Raw genomic sequence first — 18,526 nt, 5'->3', positions numbered from 1 at the left:
GGGGGGGGGGGGGGGGGGGGGGGGGGGGGGGCCCTACTCCCGGCTGGGCCCCCAGCCTCCCTCCTCCCCCTACAGTTAAGTGAGTCTGAGCAATGATGTGCTTTGTTTGATGCCCGGAGGAAACACGGTTGGTGATACAGGGGGTGAAGCAACGGTTGAGCCTTGGAAAACACGGAGGTTTGGGGCGCCGACCCCCCCCCCATGTAGCCGAAAATCCGCGCATAACTCTGGACTCCCCCAAAACATAACTACTAATGTCAACTACCGTTGACCCGAAACCTTTCCGGTAATGTAGTCGCTGAACACGTTTTGTATTTATACGTATGATACACTGTATTGTTACAATAAAGTCAGCTAGAGAAAAAAAACGTTGTTAAGAAAACCCTAAGGAAGAGAAAATATGTGTGCGGTACGGTACTATTCAAAACACCCGCCGTCTAAGTGGACCCGCGCGATTCAAGCCCGCGTTGTCCAAGGGGCCGCAGGAGGTATTAGAGTGTGCGAGCCATCCGCCGTGATCCTGTCTGCTTGTGTTTGGGGTACGGCCTGCCTCCTCCGCAGCCCCAGCGTGCCGGCTCTGGGGGGGCACGCGGCTTGCTGGTCTCCGCTTGGGTGCGGCATCGGTTCCTATGAGGGGGCAGGGGTGTGGGGGGCCGAGCTGAGAGCCCAGAGGGCCCCGGAGAGCTGTTTTGATGTTGGTGGGGGGCTTCCGGTCACCAGGCCCTTGATCTGCATCTGGCCCACCCAGTGTGGGGTGAGCCAATTTAGTAGAAGCAGGAAGCAGGGCGCGTGCACGGTGTTGGGCATTCAGAACTTAGTACCTCTTCCAGGATATCACTAGGAAGGGCTTTTTTTTTTTTTCCAGGAAATTGGTTTGTGGACAGGTAAAAGGCTGTTCTGTTGGGACGGTGGAACGGGGGGCGGGGAGGGGGCTCCAGGGAGTGAGGTTTGAGGACCCCACTCACCTTCCAGTGAGGCATCGGTCAAGTGGCAACGCACGGGACTCCCAGTGTCTTCTCTTACCAGCTGGCTGGTGGTGGCCTTGGGCAAGTCCCGGTCAATGCTCAGGAAACCCTTTCGCAAAGAATGAATGAGTTTTAACGTCTTTGAGATTCCATTTCTGTCTCTTTGAAGGGGATATAATAATGCCGGACTCGAAGGGCCGCTGGGGGGGGGGGGGGGGGGGGACGAGCGATGGCACCTGTAGGCACAGCACCCAACCCACAGCGGGCACTCGGGACGTGGCAGTTGTAGCTGTTGATGTGGGTGTCATGTCATTGGATTTAGTGGCTGGAGAAGCTCCCTCTAGTCACAGTTGTGTCCACCTTGTGCCGGGGCGGGAGGGGCCCCTACGCAGGGCCGGGCCCTCTGGCGGGTTAGCCAGAGCACCAGTGGCTGCGGCCTGACCACCGCCAGTGATGCCCAGTGACACACGGCGGGCACACAGGTGAGGCGGCCGAGTCCCCCACACCCAGCAGCTCTCTCTCCAGTCCTTCACGGGCTTAGTCAGCAGATCGTCACTGACAACTGCCCTGTGCCGGGGACACGCTCCGGGCTAGGAGTCCGGCAGCCTCAAGTGGTTCACGGCCCAGAGGGGAGACAGAGCAGGTGCACAACCACAGCCCAGGCCTGTAATTGGCATTGAGGGGGCACCGGAGCACCGGCTTGGAAAAAGGCAGGAGACCTTGATGGGGAGTGGCCTTGAAACGGGAAGAGCCATCTGCAGGAGGCAGGGAGGGCACACGGGAGTGAGAGGCAGCATGTGCCCAAGTCAAAAATGGATCCGCAGTCCCAATTCAGGGCATGGCCCAGAGGATTCTGGGTGAGGCCTGGGCAGTTATCAGGTGGTGGGACCAGCAGAGACCAGCTGGCCATGCCAGGCCCTTGCTGCCTGTGTCCGGCCACCTCTGACCCAACCTGGGAGACTGCGTGGCCCCGGAAATCCCTTTGCAACTTTCCACCTAAGGGAATGGGCGCTTCCCCGCTGGGGGGGAGCAAACTCAGCCCGTCGGCTAGTAGGCATTAAGGGCTAACTGTGTGCCACTGATCTGGGCACTGCAGTGATAGCAGGGGACAAACAAGGAGCTTGCCTTTTAGTGGGGGCTGTCAGACGGTAGACATAATAAGCGAGAGAATTCCACAGTGCTTTAGGCAGTGATAAGTGTTATGGGACAGAAACAAGGGAAGGAGGACAACTGGAAAATCAAGTAGAGGAGTTACAGTTTTAAATCAGGAGGTCAGGGTAGGCCTCCTTAAGAACCTAACATGTGAACAGAGTCTTGACAGAGGGGAGGGAATGAACTATGGCCGATGCCTGAGGTCAGAACATTCCAGGAAGAGGGGAAACAGTAAGTGCAAAGGTCCTGTGGTGTCAATGTGCCTGGGAGCCAGACGAGCTGGAGCACAGCCACCAAGGGAAAGAGTGGGAGGCAACCAGGTCAGAGAGATGAGGACAGGGCAGGGCAAGGAAGGCCTCGGAGGCCGTTGTAGAGTTTTGGCTATTACTCTGAGGGATGTAGGGCCCACTGGACGGTGTGACCAGAAGGTGGTCCGATCTCACTGTTTAAAAGACTCTCTGACTGCTGCTTTGTGATTGTAGGAGTGGGGGTGGAAGAAGGGAAGTCAGTGAGGAAGCTGTCACCATAACGACGAGAGCCGACGACCGGCACGGGCTGGCAGAGGCCGTGAAAAGTGATTGGAGTCTGGACGTGTTTTGATGGTAGGGCCGAAGATAGGACTTGAGACAGATTAGATGAAAGGAGTGATAGAGAAGGAGCAAGGGTGGCCCCCAGGAAATTGGGCCCGGCCACTCACGGGTGGCCTGGCCTCTGCTCCCACCGCCCCGAGGATACCACCTCCTGGGCTGTGCAAAGGGGGTCCAGCTGGGGTGAGGCAGGCTTGGGGGCGGGGGGGATCGGCCTTCAGGCGGGACCTGTTTGGACTCCGCACAGTGAGCTCAGGGAGAGGAGTGGCCTGGACGGCACGCTGGAGAGTTACCAGCTTTCAGAGGCACGCAAGGTGGCCAGAGGGAAGGGACGGGACAGTAGTGTGCGCGGCCAGCTCCGGGTGCCTCAGTGTTGAGAGCTGAGCAGGGAGAAGGGGCGGCACAGGCAAGGGGGGGCAGGAGGCCTGAGAAGCCAGGTGCTGGTGGGTCAGTAAGACGGGGGCTGGGGACACAGCAGCGTGTGCGACGTCATCGGCCACCCTGGCGAGGACAGTTGGCATGGTGGGCGTCCAAGTCAGACGGGAAAGGTTTAAGGACACTTGGGAAGTGGAGTCAAGAGGAGTGTGTGTGTGTGTGTGTGTGTGTGTGTGTGTGTGTGTTCCAGAACAAGGTCAACACGCTGGTGTATTTGTGGACAGGAGCACAAGAGCCGATGGCACAGGAGAGAAGGCGCTCACGGGCTAGGGTCCTCTGGCCTGGGAGTGGGGGCAGGGGGAGGCGAGGGGAGCTGCCACCTGCAGGTGCGGGAGCCCTCAGCGCTCATCTCTGGGCACCTGTGGGGACAGACAGGTGCAGAGACGGTGTGTGACGAGCAGCCCCGGCACTCCCAGCTGGCTGGCAAGTGGCTGGTGGAATGACGCGGGGTCCCCCACCCCCGGGAAAGCTGTGGGCACCACACCCCCGGGCCTGCCGTCCAGTTGTGATAAGTTGCGCATTTAATCGGCCCACAGTCCGAAATCGTGCCTCGATCTTAAGTCATAGTCCAGTCTCCTTAAGTCTTGACCTTGATGTTGCTTGGATTTCCTTCTCCCCTCTGGGAAGTGCACCCTCCAGGAAGCCTTCCCGGATTCTCCCAGAAGGACGAGGTCCCCCGAACTTGCGTGGGGGGAGCCTGTCTGGCTCACACACAGGCATTCCTCTATCAGTCACCCCTGCCCCCACACCTCCCCCTGCCCAGCCTCTCCCTCTCCAGAAGCTTCCCCCTCATTCTTAGATACAGCATCCCGCATGCCTCCTGCTCCAGGTTCTGCCCACTGCACGGCACCATCCGGTGTCTGTCCGGAGTGGGCTTGTCCCCAGGTCCCTCCACACCCCTGCCGCTCCCGCTCCACCACCCCTTGACCGGTGGCTTCCCTCGGCCTCCTTGCTCAGCCTTTCTTGAGACGCCGGTGACCCCTCCTTAACTCACTGACAGTCACTATTCACCTTGGCACTTTGGCATGCTTCCTCCTGAGTCCCCCCCCCCCCACTTCCTGCCACCCCCTCTCTGGGTCTTTTCTGGGACACCCCTGAAGGTGTCCGCGTTCCTGAAGATTCTGGCCATTCTCACGGCAGCTCTCTCTGGGCTTCCATGTTTGCCGCCCTGGGGGTGGGACCTGGCGGGGAGTAGGGGTGGGTGGGTGGCGGGGGTTGCTGAGCTCTCCCTGCCTCCGGCCACGGGTCCCCCTCCCCCATCCACACGACCCCTCAGCCGGTCCACTGGCGCTTTGTACTTGCCAAAGCCAAACGACGCTGCTGCTCTCCCCTTCCCCACTTGGGGAGCCAGTTCCAGGCACGGGCTTCCCCCCCTGGGTTCTGTATGACGAAGGGGTCACAACTGTCTCCAGTACCTTCTCCTGCCTTGTCCCTCGGCCAGAACTCAAGCCCAGTTCCGCCAGAATCCGGCTCAGACCTCCCTTGACACCACTGAGTGGCCACCCGGAGAGGTGACCCCTAACTTCTTGGTCTGAGATGCTCCTTCCCCCGGTAGAGGAGGCAGAGGAAAGCAAGGAGGTGGCAGCCAGGGGACCCTCACGTAGCAGCTTTAAGTGGCTCGGGACTCTGTGTCCCAAGTGCCAAGCAGGGTCTCTAACTGAGGTCCCTCCTTTGGGGATGCCCACGCGGTCATTCTCGTCCCCGCGGCGTGGAGAGACGGTTCGCCGCCGGGGTCTGGCTGGGCTCCTCGACGGCGTCCAGGTCCTGGCTCTGGGGCCTCCCGTGTCCCACCACACCCGGGGCCATCCTTCAGCCTTACCCCTTCCCCTCCGCTGGCCCGCCGTGCCCAGCCTCTTCCCCGCACCCCAGGGGCAGCGGTCCACCGAGTCCGCTGCGAGTGCGTGCCCGCCAGCCCTCAGATTTGCACAGAGCCACCGCTTCGGGGACGGCCATTCCCAACACCCAGCTTTGCCCCCCCCCCCCCCCCCCCCCCCCCCCCCCCCGCAGCGGTCCCCTCGGTGGCGGACCCAGCGTCTGGGGCGGCCCAGAACACAGGGTTTGCTGTCAAGGCCCCTCACGTGCCCAGTGTCACGTGTGTGCGTGGGCAGGGAACGTGTGCCCACACCCACAGCAGCGGGCACAGGCACGAAGGCACAGGAAACCTGGGCGGGGCGCCCCCTCCACTCCCCCGTGCCCACCACGGGTTCCGGGAGCTGCAGATCGTCCTTACCCCAGGGGCCTGGCCAGGACCGTGCTGGAATGGCCACACGCCGGTGGCAGATCAAGGAATCCTCTTGCTGGCCTCTCTGTCCCTTCTGTCCCCAGGGCCTACGGCCCGAAGGCCAGACCCCAACCCTGCCCCCCCCCCCCCCCACCCCCCCCCCCAGACCCGCCCCCCCCCCCCCGACCCGCCCCCTCCCCCCACCCCCCCCCCCCCCCCCCTCACTTTCACCACCACCACCTACCTGCCGGGTACCGACGTCTGAAGGAAGAAGGCCATTCAGGGCCTGAACCGGTGCAGACCCTGCGGTGGGGAAGGGCCCCGACATGGCCAGGAGTGGACCCCCTTAGGTTTGGGCCTGGACCAGGAGGCCTCAGTTTTTCATCTATAAAATGGGGATCGCCTTTTCTGCCTGATTGAATTGTTAGGAGATGTGTAAAGAACTCGGGCGTGCAGTGGGCCCCCGGGAGATGGAGCAGGTAGGGGTGGGGTCAGCTGCCCCCCCCCCAGCCCGGGACGCTGAGCACGGCCAAGGCCAGGTTGGCCAGCAGGTCAGCAGGCGGCACAGTGATTGAGGGCGAATCACTGTGATGGGGAGAGGACGGGCAGTTCTCCTGACACTGCCCATAGCCTCGAGCCTTTGGGCATTTCTGGTGTCACAGTGCCCCCTGGTGGCCATGCAGTCTATCCCAGAGGACAGCGCCCAGGGCCTCAGGCCTCCAGCACCTTCTCTGTTGAGGCCCAGACAGGGCCATGCTGCTGCCCAGAGTCGCAGCCAACCAGAAGCAGAGCCAGACCTCAAGCTCAGGTCGGCTGGCCCCCGGGGCCCCCGCCGTCCCCCCTGCCACTGGCTGCTGATGGCACCCACCAGGGCCTGGATTAGATCTCCCCAATATCTCCCACCCTCCAGAAGGACAGAGAAGTCTCCACACAAAATTATTTTGGATTGGCGCCGTTGCGAAGACACTCGGGTGGCACGTGGGTGGATCAGAGGTTTCTTGGGGGGCCACCCCACCCCCCTCACTGGGCCAGAGCCTGTTGAGGAAGAGGCCAAGCAATCTGGCCTTGAGCTCCAGAGGCGGGACCCCTCACTCCCCCACCTCCTGCCGGATCTGCAGGGGGCCTGCCCACCCCTGCGCCTCCTACCGCCTGCTGATACCTTTCTCTCTGACTCCTACCCCTACCGCCTGCTGATACCTTTCTCTCTGACTCCTACCCCGAGGCCTCGCTCTGGTCGTTATCCCAGGGCACCGGCCCTGGAAGGAACGTGGGGTTTGCCGGGTTCCACCTCCTTGTCTTGCTTGACAGAGGCAAAGCGAGGCCTGGAGCGGGCCAGGGGCTGGCCAGGCTGGTCACGACAGAGCCAGAGTGGACCCGTTCCTCCCACATCCCCGACCTGGGCTCCTTCCCGTCCCCGCGTAATGAGTTCTTAGAGCCAGGAGCACCCCTGGCCTCGCTGGTTGGCCTAATGGTGGTGCCTTAGGCAGCGGCACAGGCTGTGGGTTGGAGAGGCAGCACGGGCCACACCAGGCTCCCTCTGATGACCACGTCTTCCTCTGGCACAGGGCGCTGCGCAGATCTGCAAGCCCACGTCACCGAGGCCATGGCCACGGCCGCTGAGCAGAGGGACCTGATCGCCCGCTTGGAGCAGGACCTCAGTACCATCCAGTCCATTCAGCGGCCAGACGCCGAGGTGAGCCCACCCCCTCCACCCTGCCCCCTCACCGCCTGCCCCAGGCTTTGAGTCTCGGAAATTGCAACTCTGCAGGTTGACCAGCCCGGTCCTCAGGCAGCTGGTGTCCACCGGCCCCCGCAAGGCCCGCGGGGGCTGTCACCCACAGCCTCTGAGCATCGCCTGCACACGTCACCGCAGAGGCCCGGTTCCGGGACGCCGGACCACAGGGCACAGGGGGCAGGCTTCCTGGAGCTGGCACGAGGCACCCTGTGTCCAGGCGCCGGCTTGGAACTGGGCCCTGGGATCTGTGGGCTCACCCAGCCATCCCACAGCTAGAGGACTGAGGCCGCAAGAGCATGGAAGGCTGGGACACAGGGCCCTTGGAAGTCACTCTGCTCTGTCCCCCACCTCATTTTATAGATGAAGAAATGGGGCTCGGCGAGAGCAGCCGGGCCGGCCCAGGTCACCCAGCAGGCTGGCGGGCAGGGCCGAGTGGCCCCGTGACAGCACCGCCACTGAGCTCCCGCCTCAGAGTCAATTTAAGGCCCAGCCTTCCCTTTGGCGGCCCATGTAAGGCACCGTCTCCAGGCCTCTCGTGGCCACCAGCGTGCCCAGCCCTGCCGCCAGGCCGCCCCGCCTGGGCCTTGCCCCCCATCTGCTTGGCACCCCGAAAGGGCATGTTCGGTGGCACGTATGGAGGGGCCTCTTCCTCTCCCCTGCAGGGCGCCGCTGAGCACGGCCTGGAGAAGATCCCAGAGCCCATCAAGGAGGCCACTGCCCTGTTCTATGGTAAGCACGGGCTGACCTGTCTCCCAGGCAGCGATGCGCGGGGCAGGAGCAGGGAGAGGAGAGGTGCTACAGTCTGAGCGCTGATCCCTAAAGGGCACTCCCCTCCCTCAGAGGTCAGGGTCCCCCAGCCCACCAATGCAGCAGCAACCTAAACGAGGGGGCTGAGTCCCCCCTACTTGCCTTTCTGTGCCTTAGCTTGACACCCCCTCCTAGGACCCTGACCCCCTCTGCCCTGCCAGTGGCCTGTCGACAGCTCCCCACGGGAGGTCTCAGCACTGAGATGCTGTCAGGGAGCCCCCTGCGCTGCCAGGGAGGTGGCCTCCTCCGGTCTCGGTATTGAGGCGGAACCCAGGGCTCCGGGGCCAGGACGCTGGAGCGGGGGCTCTCGTGGCTTCCCGGCACCTTCAGCGTCCCTTTGCTTCCCCAGGAGCCAGGGCCCGAGTCTGACAGATGCAGGGGTCTCAGACTCAAGTACAGAGGAATGAGGAGGGGGCTTTGGGGCCTGACCCTCCGACAGCGTGGCCCTCCCCTCCCAGGATCCCTGTTCCCTGTCGCACCTCTTCTGTTGGCCACCCTTCTGTTTCCCCAACCGCCCAGCACCTCGTGCTCAGACACCTATGCCTCTGCCCTCATGGCACTTGGCCAGAGCTCCGTCAGAGCTGGGGCTGCTCCAGCTGAGGGCCCACTGGTGGGTTCTGCCTCCCACCACCCCAGGACACTCTCCCCCTACATCCTAGGCCCCTCGGCACCAGCCAGCGGCACCCTCCCCGAGGGCCAGGTAGACTCGCTGCTTTCCATCATCTCCAGCCAGAGGGAGCGCTTCCGCGCCCGGAACCAGGAGCTGGAGGCCGTGAGTCACGTTCTTCCCTCCCTTACACCCCTTGGACCTGAGGACGCAGTGGGGGACACACAGGCTTGGAGAGGAGGGGGGTGTCACCTCAGAGGGGTTAGATGTGTTCCGTGCGGTCTGGGAGGGCTTCCTGGAGGAGGTTATGCCACGCTGGGCTTTGAAAGGATAGTAGAGGAGACTAAGCGGCCAACAGAACCAGAAAGGCTGTGCCCTAAGACCCAGAGTGCCCTACTGGCAGGCGGGGGCGCTGCCCGAGGACTTAAGCAGGGCAGTGACATGGTCCGAAGGGAGCGTAAGAAGGGCCACTCGGCAGCCAATTCGGGACAGAACTTGGCCTCAGAAGATGACTGGGGGGTGATCACCATTGTCCTGGAAGAAACATCTAAATCAGGTGGGGGACCGGAGGCAAGAGCAGGTTGGAGAGAGCGAGGTCTTGGAGCCCTGTAAGGAGGAACAATCTGGAACTGTTGAGGAGCTCTGTAAGGATCGGGAGAGCGCCAGGCTGAGGGGCCTTCCTGGAGGCATGCCGTGAGGTAGGGGTGGTCTGCAAAGGTGACCTTTACCGTGAGGCGCCTCCCCGTGGGTGCTGCTGACCCTTGGATGGCGACTGCGGTGCCAGCAGGACGGCTGTGGTTCCGGAAAGGGGAACAGGAAACGAGAGTGGGGTCAGGGAGGAAGTGAAAGGGGCATGAGCAAGGAATATCCTGGACACAAAGTCCCAGGCCAGGGCGTTTCCCCCTCCCTCCCCCGCCCCGAGGGGGTGGACGCTGGAACCAGACTGCAGAGGGCCCAGGGACAGACCAGAGGCATACTGGGAGGTGGCACCATCCTGGCCTTGGGGACCCTGCGGACTCCCCTCCCCACAGAGCCAGCCCAGGTCATCCCCGATCTTGTCCAGTGCAAGCAGGAGCCGGGGAGAGTCACTGTTTGAGCTGATGAGGGAGCTTCTAGACCTTTCCTCTCCAAACCCACGGTTGCCCCCATGGGATTTTCAGGCTCGGCCCAAGGGGAGGCCGATGTTCAATGACCACTGCGGGTCCAAGGGTGGGCCCGACCCAACAGGACCTCCTGCGATCTGGGCTCCACAGCTAGAGGCTTCAAACAAAGATGGTCGGAACCGCTCCCCTCACAGCACGGGCTGGAAACACTCTCCTTGGGGACCAGGGACAGCCGCACAGTGGAATCCTATGCAGCCCTTAACAGGAGGTCTTAAAAATAGATTAAATGGGAGGAAAAACGTTTTCTAGAATTCCACCTTTTGCTTTAAAAATCCAGTTTTTTTTTTAATTAAGGGACTTACTTTTTAAAAATTGTGGCAAAACACACATAACATAAAATTTATCATCTTAACCATTTTTAAGTGTTCAGTTCAGGGGCATTAAGTACATTCACGGCGTTGGACGAACATCACCACCGTCCATCTCCAGAATTCTCTTCGTCTTCCCAAACAGAAACTCTGTCCCCCATTAAACACTAACCCCACGTTCCCCCAGCCCCCGCTAGCCACCCTTCTACTCTCTGTGTCTGTCATTTGACTACGCCGGGGACCTCACCTAAGTGGAATCGTACAGTATTTGTTTGTGCACTGGCTTATTTCACTGACCATAATGTCCTCAAGGTCCATCCATGCTGTAGCAGGTGTCCGAATGCCCTTCCTTCCTGAGTAGTATTCTGTTGTGCTCTAGACCAAATGTTGGTCATCCATTCATCCATCAGCGGTCCCTTGGTTTGCTCCCATCTTTCGGTGCCTGTGAACGATGCTGCCATGAACACGGGTGGACCAAGATTTCCTCGAGTCCCTGCTTTCAGCTCTGCCCGGTAGATACCCAGAAGTGGGATTCCTGGATCATTTGGCAATTCCATACGGAGCCATCCTGTTCCCACACACTTTTTAGTCCTGTTTGAATTGTTAACAGTATGAAGGAAACAGCGACTTAAGCATTGGAATAAGCTGACAAATAAGGTCCCCTCTCGTTTGCTCCTGGATGGGCAAACATTAAAATCACATAGTGTAGGATTCCGTTTATACGAAGTGTCCAGAAGAGGCAAATCGAAAGAGACAGGAAGAGGGAATGACCGATGGGTTTGGAGTTTCCTGTTGGGGTAATAAGGATATTGTGAAAGGGGATGATGGGGATGGTTACATCACACTGTGCCTGTTTTAGAAAACTGAACCGTATACTTGAAGACAGTGGCGTTTATTATACAAATTACATCTTGATGGTTTTTTAAAGGTTGATGGCACCAGGGGCGCCTGGGCGGTTTAAGCGTCCGACTCTTGATTTCAGCTCAGGTCATGAGTTCATGGTTCATGAGTTCGAGCCCCGCATCAAGCTCTGCGCTGACAGTGCGGAGCCTGCTTGGGATTCTCTCTCCCTCCCTCTCTGCCCCTTCCTTGCTCATTCTCTGTCTCTCAAAATAAATAAAACATTAAAAACTATATAGCTTTATAGGGGCATCTGGGTGGCTCAGTCAGTTGAGTGTCCGACTTCGGTTCAGGTCATGATCTCCCAGTTCTTGGGTTCGAGCCCCACGTCAGGCTCTGTGCTGAAAGCTCAGAGCCTGGAGCCTGCTTCGGATTCTGTGTCTCCCTCTCTCTGCCCCTTCCCCACTCTCTCCCTCTCTCTCTCTCTCTCAAAAATAAACTCTCTCAAAAATAAACATACTATAGGTATAGAGTATATATATATACTTTAAGTGTTTATTATATATACTATGTATATAATATATATATATAACTTTATAAAAGGTTGATGATACCATAAACAAACAAAACATGAAGAAACCTGACCCCAATCTGTCTTCTGCTCAGGGTGGGTCACAGGAGGAGAAGGGGGACTTGCCAGAGTCTAGAAGGTCAGGGAGATAGCCACAGGCAAAGAAGGGGCTCCAGGTAGATGGAGGAATACTTGTGCCAGCCTGGTGGCCTCTCCACCCCCCACCTCCCCTTCCGCCGCGGGCCCTGCCTGCCCGCCCACCTGCCCACTGCCTACCCGCCCGCCTGCCCCCAGGAGAACCGCCTGGCCCAGCACACCATCCAAGCCCTGCAGAGCGAGCTGGACAGTTTGCGTGCCGACAACATCAAGCTCTTCGAGAAGATCAAGTTCCTGCAGAGCTACCCGGGCCGTGTAAGCGCCCTCCCCGATTTCAGCCCCAGGTGTAGGCCCAGGCAGGGAGAGGGGTCGACGGGGCCCTCCAAGGCCAGAGGGTTGGAGACAGTGACCTGCTGGGCAGCACTGGGCATAGGAGCCCTCAGAGGCCATCCAGCCCGCCCTGCCTACCGGCGGTGCTCCCTAAGCTGGGGAGAGCCCCCCACAGTGGAGCCTTTGTGCAGGTGCATTCCTCAGAAGCAGTCGGGGGGTGGTGAGGTGCTACAAGAGGCCCCTCCAAGAAGCGGGAGTGGTCTCCTAGTTGATCTTAGGATCCAGGGATTTTAACATGCAGGATAGGCCCTGGGGAATCCATAGGTTTTAAACTTACGTTCTTTAAAAAAAAAAAAAACAAAAACAAAAAACAAAAAACAAAAAAACGAATTGGCTCCAATATCCCCCAAAACAATCCAGAAAAGCAGAACAAACACCTATTCCATTCTGAGCCTCGGAGTGCCCTCCCTGGCTTCTCTCTCAGCCCCTCGGCTTCACACGGGACCTCCTCGTGCGAGGAAACCCTTTGTGACCGTAGGGAGACAGAGTGGCCTGTGGAAGGGTCCCGGCGGGGGGGCCACCCTAGGACAAGAGCCTCAGCCACGATTGCCCACTGCACCTGTTGGAACTGTACTCAGGCCAGCAGAGGGCGCTCAGACTCTGTGCAGACTAGCGCCATGTACCCAGTGCCCGCGGCTGGGGCGAGTGTGACCATCTCACCTCTAAGGTGCCCGCCCATGCCCCCCGGCCACCCTGCACGCTCCCAGCGAACCCCTTCCAAACCCACTTCCCTGCACTGGTCCAGCCCTGCCTGTGCTGGGCGTTCCAGCCCCAGACTGGGCTTTTAGTTCCCACTACCTGCCCGGAGTCAGGCGGCCCAGACCCCCATGGCAATGCTCCTAGACGTGTGGCCCCAGCCTGCTGTCACCCAGCCCACTCCCAGTTCTAGGGTGCGGGGCCCCTCCCTCGCCTCCGCTGTGCTGATGAGGAACTGAGGCTCCCGGGTGATCCTGCCAGCCGCAGAGCCTTATCCCTGGCCTCCCTGCCGGGCCCTTGGTGACTGGGTCTCTCCTCTTCCTGCAGAGTGGCAGCAGTGACGACACAGAGCTGCGGTACTCCTCCCAGTACGAGGAGCGCCTGGACCCCTTCTCCTCCTTCAGCAGGCGGGTGCGTGAACCCGGCCTCAGAGCAGGGCAGACGCCCTCACTGGCCCGGCCACGGGGGCTGCAGGGAAGCCCGGAGGACCCACCAGCTGACCGGGCCTCAGCCCGCCCTCACTCCCCACGCCACCAGCCCTGGTCTGTTCGCTCAGGCCCGGCCTCGCCCAGCGCTCGGCCACACGGCCCCACACACACCCCAGACCACCGGCGTGGCCTCCGTGCCTGCTTTGGGGCCGCGGAGGCCCAGGGTCCACGCCGGGCAGGCCAAGGGTGCCCAGAATATCTGACGGCTCCGTGGGGATGCGTGACAGCGAGTGGGTGAACCCCACGTGCATGCTCGGGGGTCAGGCAGACAAGCACGGAGCTCCCCATGTCAAGGGGCCTCCGGGAGCCCCCCGTCTCTGGCTGCAGAGACCCTGCCAGGGAGAATGGGCCTCCGAAGAGGGCAGAGGGAGGCAGCTATGGCGGGAGTTGCTCACACAGGGGTCGGGTGAGCCTAGGTGTGCCACCGAGTGGAACGGGACACCAGGGAGGCCCCGGCAGCCCCCTGGGGTTCTGCAGGAACGGCAGGGCACGGTCCCTCTCTACGGCACGCCAGGGCCTGTGGGACCCTCGGGATCCTCTCCTCATCATCTCCCCCCCTTCAGGAGCGGCAGCGGAAGTACCTGAGCCTGAGCCCTTGGGACAAGGCCACACTCAGCATGGTGAGTCCCCTCCTCCACGCCCAGCCGAACCTCTGACTCTGGGCCTCCAAAGACACCTGCCCTCCGTCCGGTCTGGAGAGGCCCCAGGGACCCCACTCACCCCTCACAGGCCCTGCCATGAGTGGCTGTGGGACCTAGAACAGGGTCCCTCCCTGTCCAGGACAACTCCTCTTGGTAGCACCATTCATGGTAGGTTCTGGAATGATGCCGCAGGGGGCGCCGTTCCTTAGCACTCCTGGGGCCCGATTTCTCAGCCCCGCTGCCTGCCCTCCCCTCCTCTCGCTGCCGGGGGTCCCTCTGTGCAGGAACCCAGGGCGGCCCTTCAGGGCTGGCTGAGGCCTGTCCCCTCCCCACTCCACACCTTGTTGCTCCCCAGGGACGACTGGTTCTCTCCAATAAGATAGCACGCACCATTGGCTTCTTCTACACACTGTTCCTGCATTGCTTGGTCTTCCTGGTGAGTATCCAGGCAGGCAGCCAGGACTGCCTTCACCACGCTTCCCGGACCTCCAAGGGCAGCGGGGTCCCTATTATCGTGGCCTGGCACCCTGGGCCAACCCTAAGCCATACCGTCTACCCTTGGCCACTGCTCGCCCCTTCTCTCCCTCTGGCTGGGGCTGCAGCCCAGGTGCTTGCTCTGTGGAAACAGCCTGGCTGACTCCATCCAGGGGCCGGGCCTAGAAGGGCTCGGGGGCCTAGAATGGCCACTGTGGAAGCCTGAGGCAGGCAGGAAAGAAGGTCTGAAAACTCTACTAAGGGCCAGCCAGGTGGGCTGCACAAGCAGGGACGTCTTGAACTGAATCTCCTCAGATGCAGAGTGATGGTCCAGTTAGAGGGCACGGCCTAATGATGTCTGCAAGGCTGCTGAGTCAGGGAATCGGAGAGGGTAGGGCGTGCCTGCGGAAGGCTCCGGCCTCGGGGACTCCCATCCCCAGCAAGGCCCCTACATGGTTAGCCTGGGCTCCAACTCCCACCCCAGGGCCAATAGGTTAAAATGTTAAGGACCGTGCCTCCGTGTCCAGGCCCGCCCGGCCGTGTGTGACACAGGTGGGCACAGGGGCATCTCTGAGGCCCTCCCGCCCAGGGGTCTGGGCCGTGAGAACCATCATGTGCCGCCGGGAAGCCAGGCCCAGGGTCTGGGGGTAGATGGCAGGAGTGGGGGTGAGGCAGGACAGACGGCTCACTGTGTCTCTGCCTGGCCAGGTGCTCTACAAGCTGGCGTGGAGCGAGAGCATGGAGAGGGACTGTGCCACCTTCTGCGCTAAGAAGTGAGGACATCACCCGAGTCCCACCACAGCCCTGCACTGAGCCCCCCAGCCCCACCGAGCTCCTCCCGTGTTCCCCACCCCCAGCCCCTCACCTGCCCCCCACGCCCGGCTCCCCAGCACCTACCCTGTCACATGGTGCACGCCCCCTGGGGATCCCCGTGCCCCCCCCACACACACACACACAAGCACTTCTCTCCTTTTTACACTCGGTCTCAGCAAAGGTTTCTGTCCCCAACAGGTTCGCTGATCACCTGCACAAGTTCCACGAGAATGACAATGGGGCGGCCGCCGGTGACTTGTGGCAATGAGTCCCCGGGGGCCCCCCCCCCCGACACGACAGTGATGGCTGCATTCTGCCCCCCTGCTTGTTCAGCTGCTTCTAATGATTTAGACTTCCCTGGAGAATTCCCCTAAGAAACCACCCACCGGTGCCAGAGGTCCAGGTTCCCCCCCCCACCGTGCCCCCTTAAAAGAATGTCTTAGCCATATCAGGCCCCCTAGGTCCAAAAAGCCCCCAAGGCCCAGCCAGGCTAAGGTCCAAGGGGCCCCCTCAGCCCCATCTTAGGGGCGCCACCCACAGCCTGGCCATCAGGCCTGGTGGCAGTCACCTCCCAGTTATGATGCTGATGGAGTCCTCACTGATTCTGGCCATGGTTAATCCAGCTGGCAACCCATGGGCCTCTCTATGCCAGACTCTGGGATCCTCTAGGGCCCCCCTAGGATCTACCACCACTCCCCAAGAGATAGAGGGCCCTTCCTAACAGGCCAGCAGGCTTTGAGTCCCCACCCCACCCCAAGAAGGGGAGGCCCCGGCGGACACGGGATAGTTTTCCATGACCTCCTTCCTGCCCCCAGACCCACTGTGAGTTTTGCTTTCTTCTTTAGCAAACTATTTTGGCTTCTAGGCAAGGACGGGTCTCCAGTGAGCCCCTGGGCTTCAGGGTCTTCAGACCCAAGGACTGGTCCAAGGGGCCCAGGTGTTTTTCTCAGCCAAGCAGAACTGGCCGTGGGCCATCATTGCATGGCCACCTTGGGGCCACTGGCCGATCCTCCTAGGTTAGATTTGCACTTGCGTGTTCAGCTTTGCACATTTCAAATAAACACATGGTTGCAGCGACACTGGTGCCCGTGCTCTGTGACTCCCGGGGTACAGGAGGCTGGTGGGTGCCCGCAGCCACGTGCCTGGGAGCTGTGGCCAGACCTTCCAGCTGCTCTGCTCGTTTCAGGCATGGCCCCCCAGGACGTGGGATGTCTCTTCCTTTTCCCATCCCTCAGGAATTCCGTGAGTGGGTCCAGACCTTTGCGGGGACCAAAATCCACAAAGTCTGAGTTCTCTTGAGCAGATAAGCAACCCAATCAAGAAGAGACATATATCTCTTTAAAAAAAACCCAAAACTATCTGTCAGGCTGCATTTGGATGTGTGACGCGTGATGAATGTGTGATGTCAGCTTCTGGGGAATCCTTTTCTGTGTGCCCTGGAGCCATGCACTCTCTGCCACTTTCCCTGGGGCCCCTGCTGGCCAGGTACTGCAGAGCCCATGCCCACCAAGCCTCCTGAGTACCAGCTTTGCATGGGGACCCCCTGAGCCACAGGTCCGCCCCAGCCCAGCTCTATTCATATGGGTCCCTTCCCACCCAGACCGAGGGGCCTCCTTTTGGTTTGTGAAGGCCCCACTGGCCAGCTGGCCTCAAAGCTGGCTCCGCACCCAGCTACCGCCCCACAGCCCACCAGGCCAGAGTCCCCTGTACCATCCGTGTCTCCGTTTTAGTCCTGGACACTAGAGTGCAGGACCCTGGGGTCCCACCCTCAGCACCTGCCCCATCAGACCTTCCTCCAAGGCCCCAGAGGCTCCTGCCCTCAGGGGCCCCAGATGATGAACCTGTCCTCCCTGACTCTCATTCCTGTCCCCACGACAAAGCTACTCTTGGCCAATCACCAACACCCCCCACCCTCCTTCCACTGTTTCCCACTGGTTCCTCTTATGGGTCAGAGTCACCAAGCAGCCGGCTCCTCCTCGCTTCCTCCTCCCTGGAGATCAGAGCAATTGTCCTGCCCAGGGCTCCAAGTCCCAGGACCCTCCCTGGCCGATGACAGCCCATCAGCAGAGCTCAGCTCACTACTTGGAGGAAGCAGGTTAGTCCATGGGGGCCAGGCCCTCCCATCTCCCAGAAGGGTGGAGGGGGACCATAGCCAGGCCACCCACACACACTCCCGCAGCTGTGCCGGCTTCATTCATAGACCTCCTGGTCGCCAGCCAGGAGTACAGGCCTCTGCGCAGCTCCAATCGATAGCTGGTCCACGTCTAAGCTTTCATTAAGTGTCTGTTAGCCAGGTCCTGCTGAGGGGGCAGCTGGTCTGGGTGTGGAAGGGAAGAGACCAGGTACCAGGACCTCGGATGAGACCCGACTTACTTCAGCACCCCTGAAGAGGGCAGTCCAGGGCTGGGGGGCAGAAGGTAAGGGCTCCAGGCCAGTCTCCACCTTCACCAGCCCAGTGCTCCTCTCTAGGCCCCACCCTTCCCATCCACAAGATTGGGATAAAAACCTTTCCTTGCCTGTCCTGCTTCCTTGGAAATCAGAGATGTGAAATGGCTTTGAGAAAGGTTAGAGGGCTCTGTACAAAGATCAGAGGTCATTATGGGTGGGAAAGGACAACAGATGGGGGCACTCTCGGCTAGTAGGGAGACCATGGCCGACCACAGAACTGCCAGAGGTGGGGCTGCGGAAGGTTTAGTAAGGGCAGGGAGAACTGATCTAACCACCCCTGCAGGGGTGGAGGGCTTGGCACAGGAGAGGAGGGGAGAAGGAGTTCCAGCACCCTCCTCTCCCCAGGAGCAAGCAATAGGTCTGATCTCTGAGCTGCCCTCCCACTCCCCCTGGACCCCTGCTAGCCTCTTGGAGGCCCCAGCTTGTGAGGGGTCAGTCCATAATTGCTCCGCAAAGACCAGCAGGAGTCTGTTTTCTTAGCCAGAGTGGTCTTGGCCCTAATCTCTGCCTTGGGCTTTGGGGGCTGCAGAACCCAGCAGGGGTGAAAAAGCCAGAGCTGTGTTCCACCCTCATCAGCCCCATTTGACCTCTGAAGATCTCTCCGGGAGCCCTCAGTCTCCCCATCACTGTGAAGGTGCATAGATGGGCCCCTGCTTGGGTCTTCCCCGCCCTCTAGCCCTTGGGCTATTTCCGGCAAGGGGAGGGCGGAGAAGAGAGGGCGTGGTGCTCGCCCTGGGGATTTATGAGAACCAGACGTCGACTTCCCCTGTTGCGACATCTGGGCCTCCTCGAGGCTCCCATTGTTCCCGAGGCGGAGGGGTCCAAGACGGCGGCGGCCCCCGCTGGAGGCCCATCTCCAAGGGGCGCCTACGCCCCCATACACCCCACTATTCAGGCCACCCACCCGGACCCCACCCGCCGCGCTCGCGGGGCACGCTTCCGCGAGGGGGAGACTTTCGCCCCAAAACAGGCGGCTGCCGGCCAGTTCCTAAGTCCCTGAGCCCCAGCACTCTGTCGCCGCCGCCGCAGCAGCCCCACGGAGGCTAACACCAGCAGCGGGCGAGGTTCAGGCTCCGCTAAGGGCTGGGG

General features: G+C 60.9%; 2 protein-coding genes across 7 annotated transcripts in view; both read left to right on the top strand.

Moving 5' to 3' along the window:
• CUX1 (cut like homeobox 1) overlaps positions 1-15,895 on the top strand; it is a 365,928-nt gene extending 350,033 nt beyond the window's left edge. For both annotated transcript variants that reach the window (XM_049638797.1, XM_049638796.1), the window contains exons 15-23: positions 6,926-7,053; positions 7,758-7,824; positions 8,562-8,674; positions 11,686-11,802; positions 12,901-12,984; positions 13,625-13,681; positions 14,058-14,138; positions 14,885-14,949; positions 15,188-15,895. In XM_049638797.1, coding sequence (XP_049494754.1) covers positions 6,926-7,053; positions 7,758-7,824; positions 8,562-8,674; positions 11,686-11,802; positions 12,901-12,984; positions 13,625-13,681; positions 14,058-14,138; positions 14,885-14,949; positions 15,188-15,257 — 782 coding nt within the window. In that variant the 3' untranslated portion in view covers positions 15,258-15,895. The remainder of the gene's footprint in view (positions 1-6,925; positions 7,054-7,757; positions 7,825-8,561; positions 8,675-11,685; positions 11,803-12,900; positions 12,985-13,624; positions 13,682-14,057; positions 14,139-14,884; positions 14,950-15,187) is intronic.
• A 1,033-nt stretch (positions 15,896-16,928) lies between these two features.
• The window catches only part of SH2B2 (SH2B adaptor protein 2), a 25,023-nt gene continuing 23,425 nt past the window's right edge, over positions 16,929-18,526 (top strand). For 3 of the 5 annotated variants that reach the window (XM_049638801.1, XM_049638800.1, XM_049638799.1), the window contains exon 1: positions 16,954-17,084. In XM_049638801.1, the coding sequence (XP_049494758.1) occupies positions 17,039-17,084 (46 nt within the window). In that variant the 5' untranslated portion in view covers positions 16,954-17,038. Of the gene's footprint in view, positions 17,085-18,526 lie in introns of all 5 variants that reach the window. The other 2 variants (XM_049638803.1, XM_049638804.1) reach the window with 2 other exon arrangements.

The sequence above is a fragment of the Panthera uncia genome, chromosome E3, assembly GCF_023721935.1.
Source record: "Panthera uncia isolate 11264 chromosome E3, Puncia_PCG_1.0, whole genome shotgun sequence".
Classification (NCBI taxonomy): domain Eukaryota; kingdom Metazoa; phylum Chordata; class Mammalia; order Carnivora; family Felidae; genus Panthera; species Panthera uncia.
Note: the sequence above shows the minus strand (reverse complement) of the source record. Positions and strands in the feature narration are given on the sequence as shown.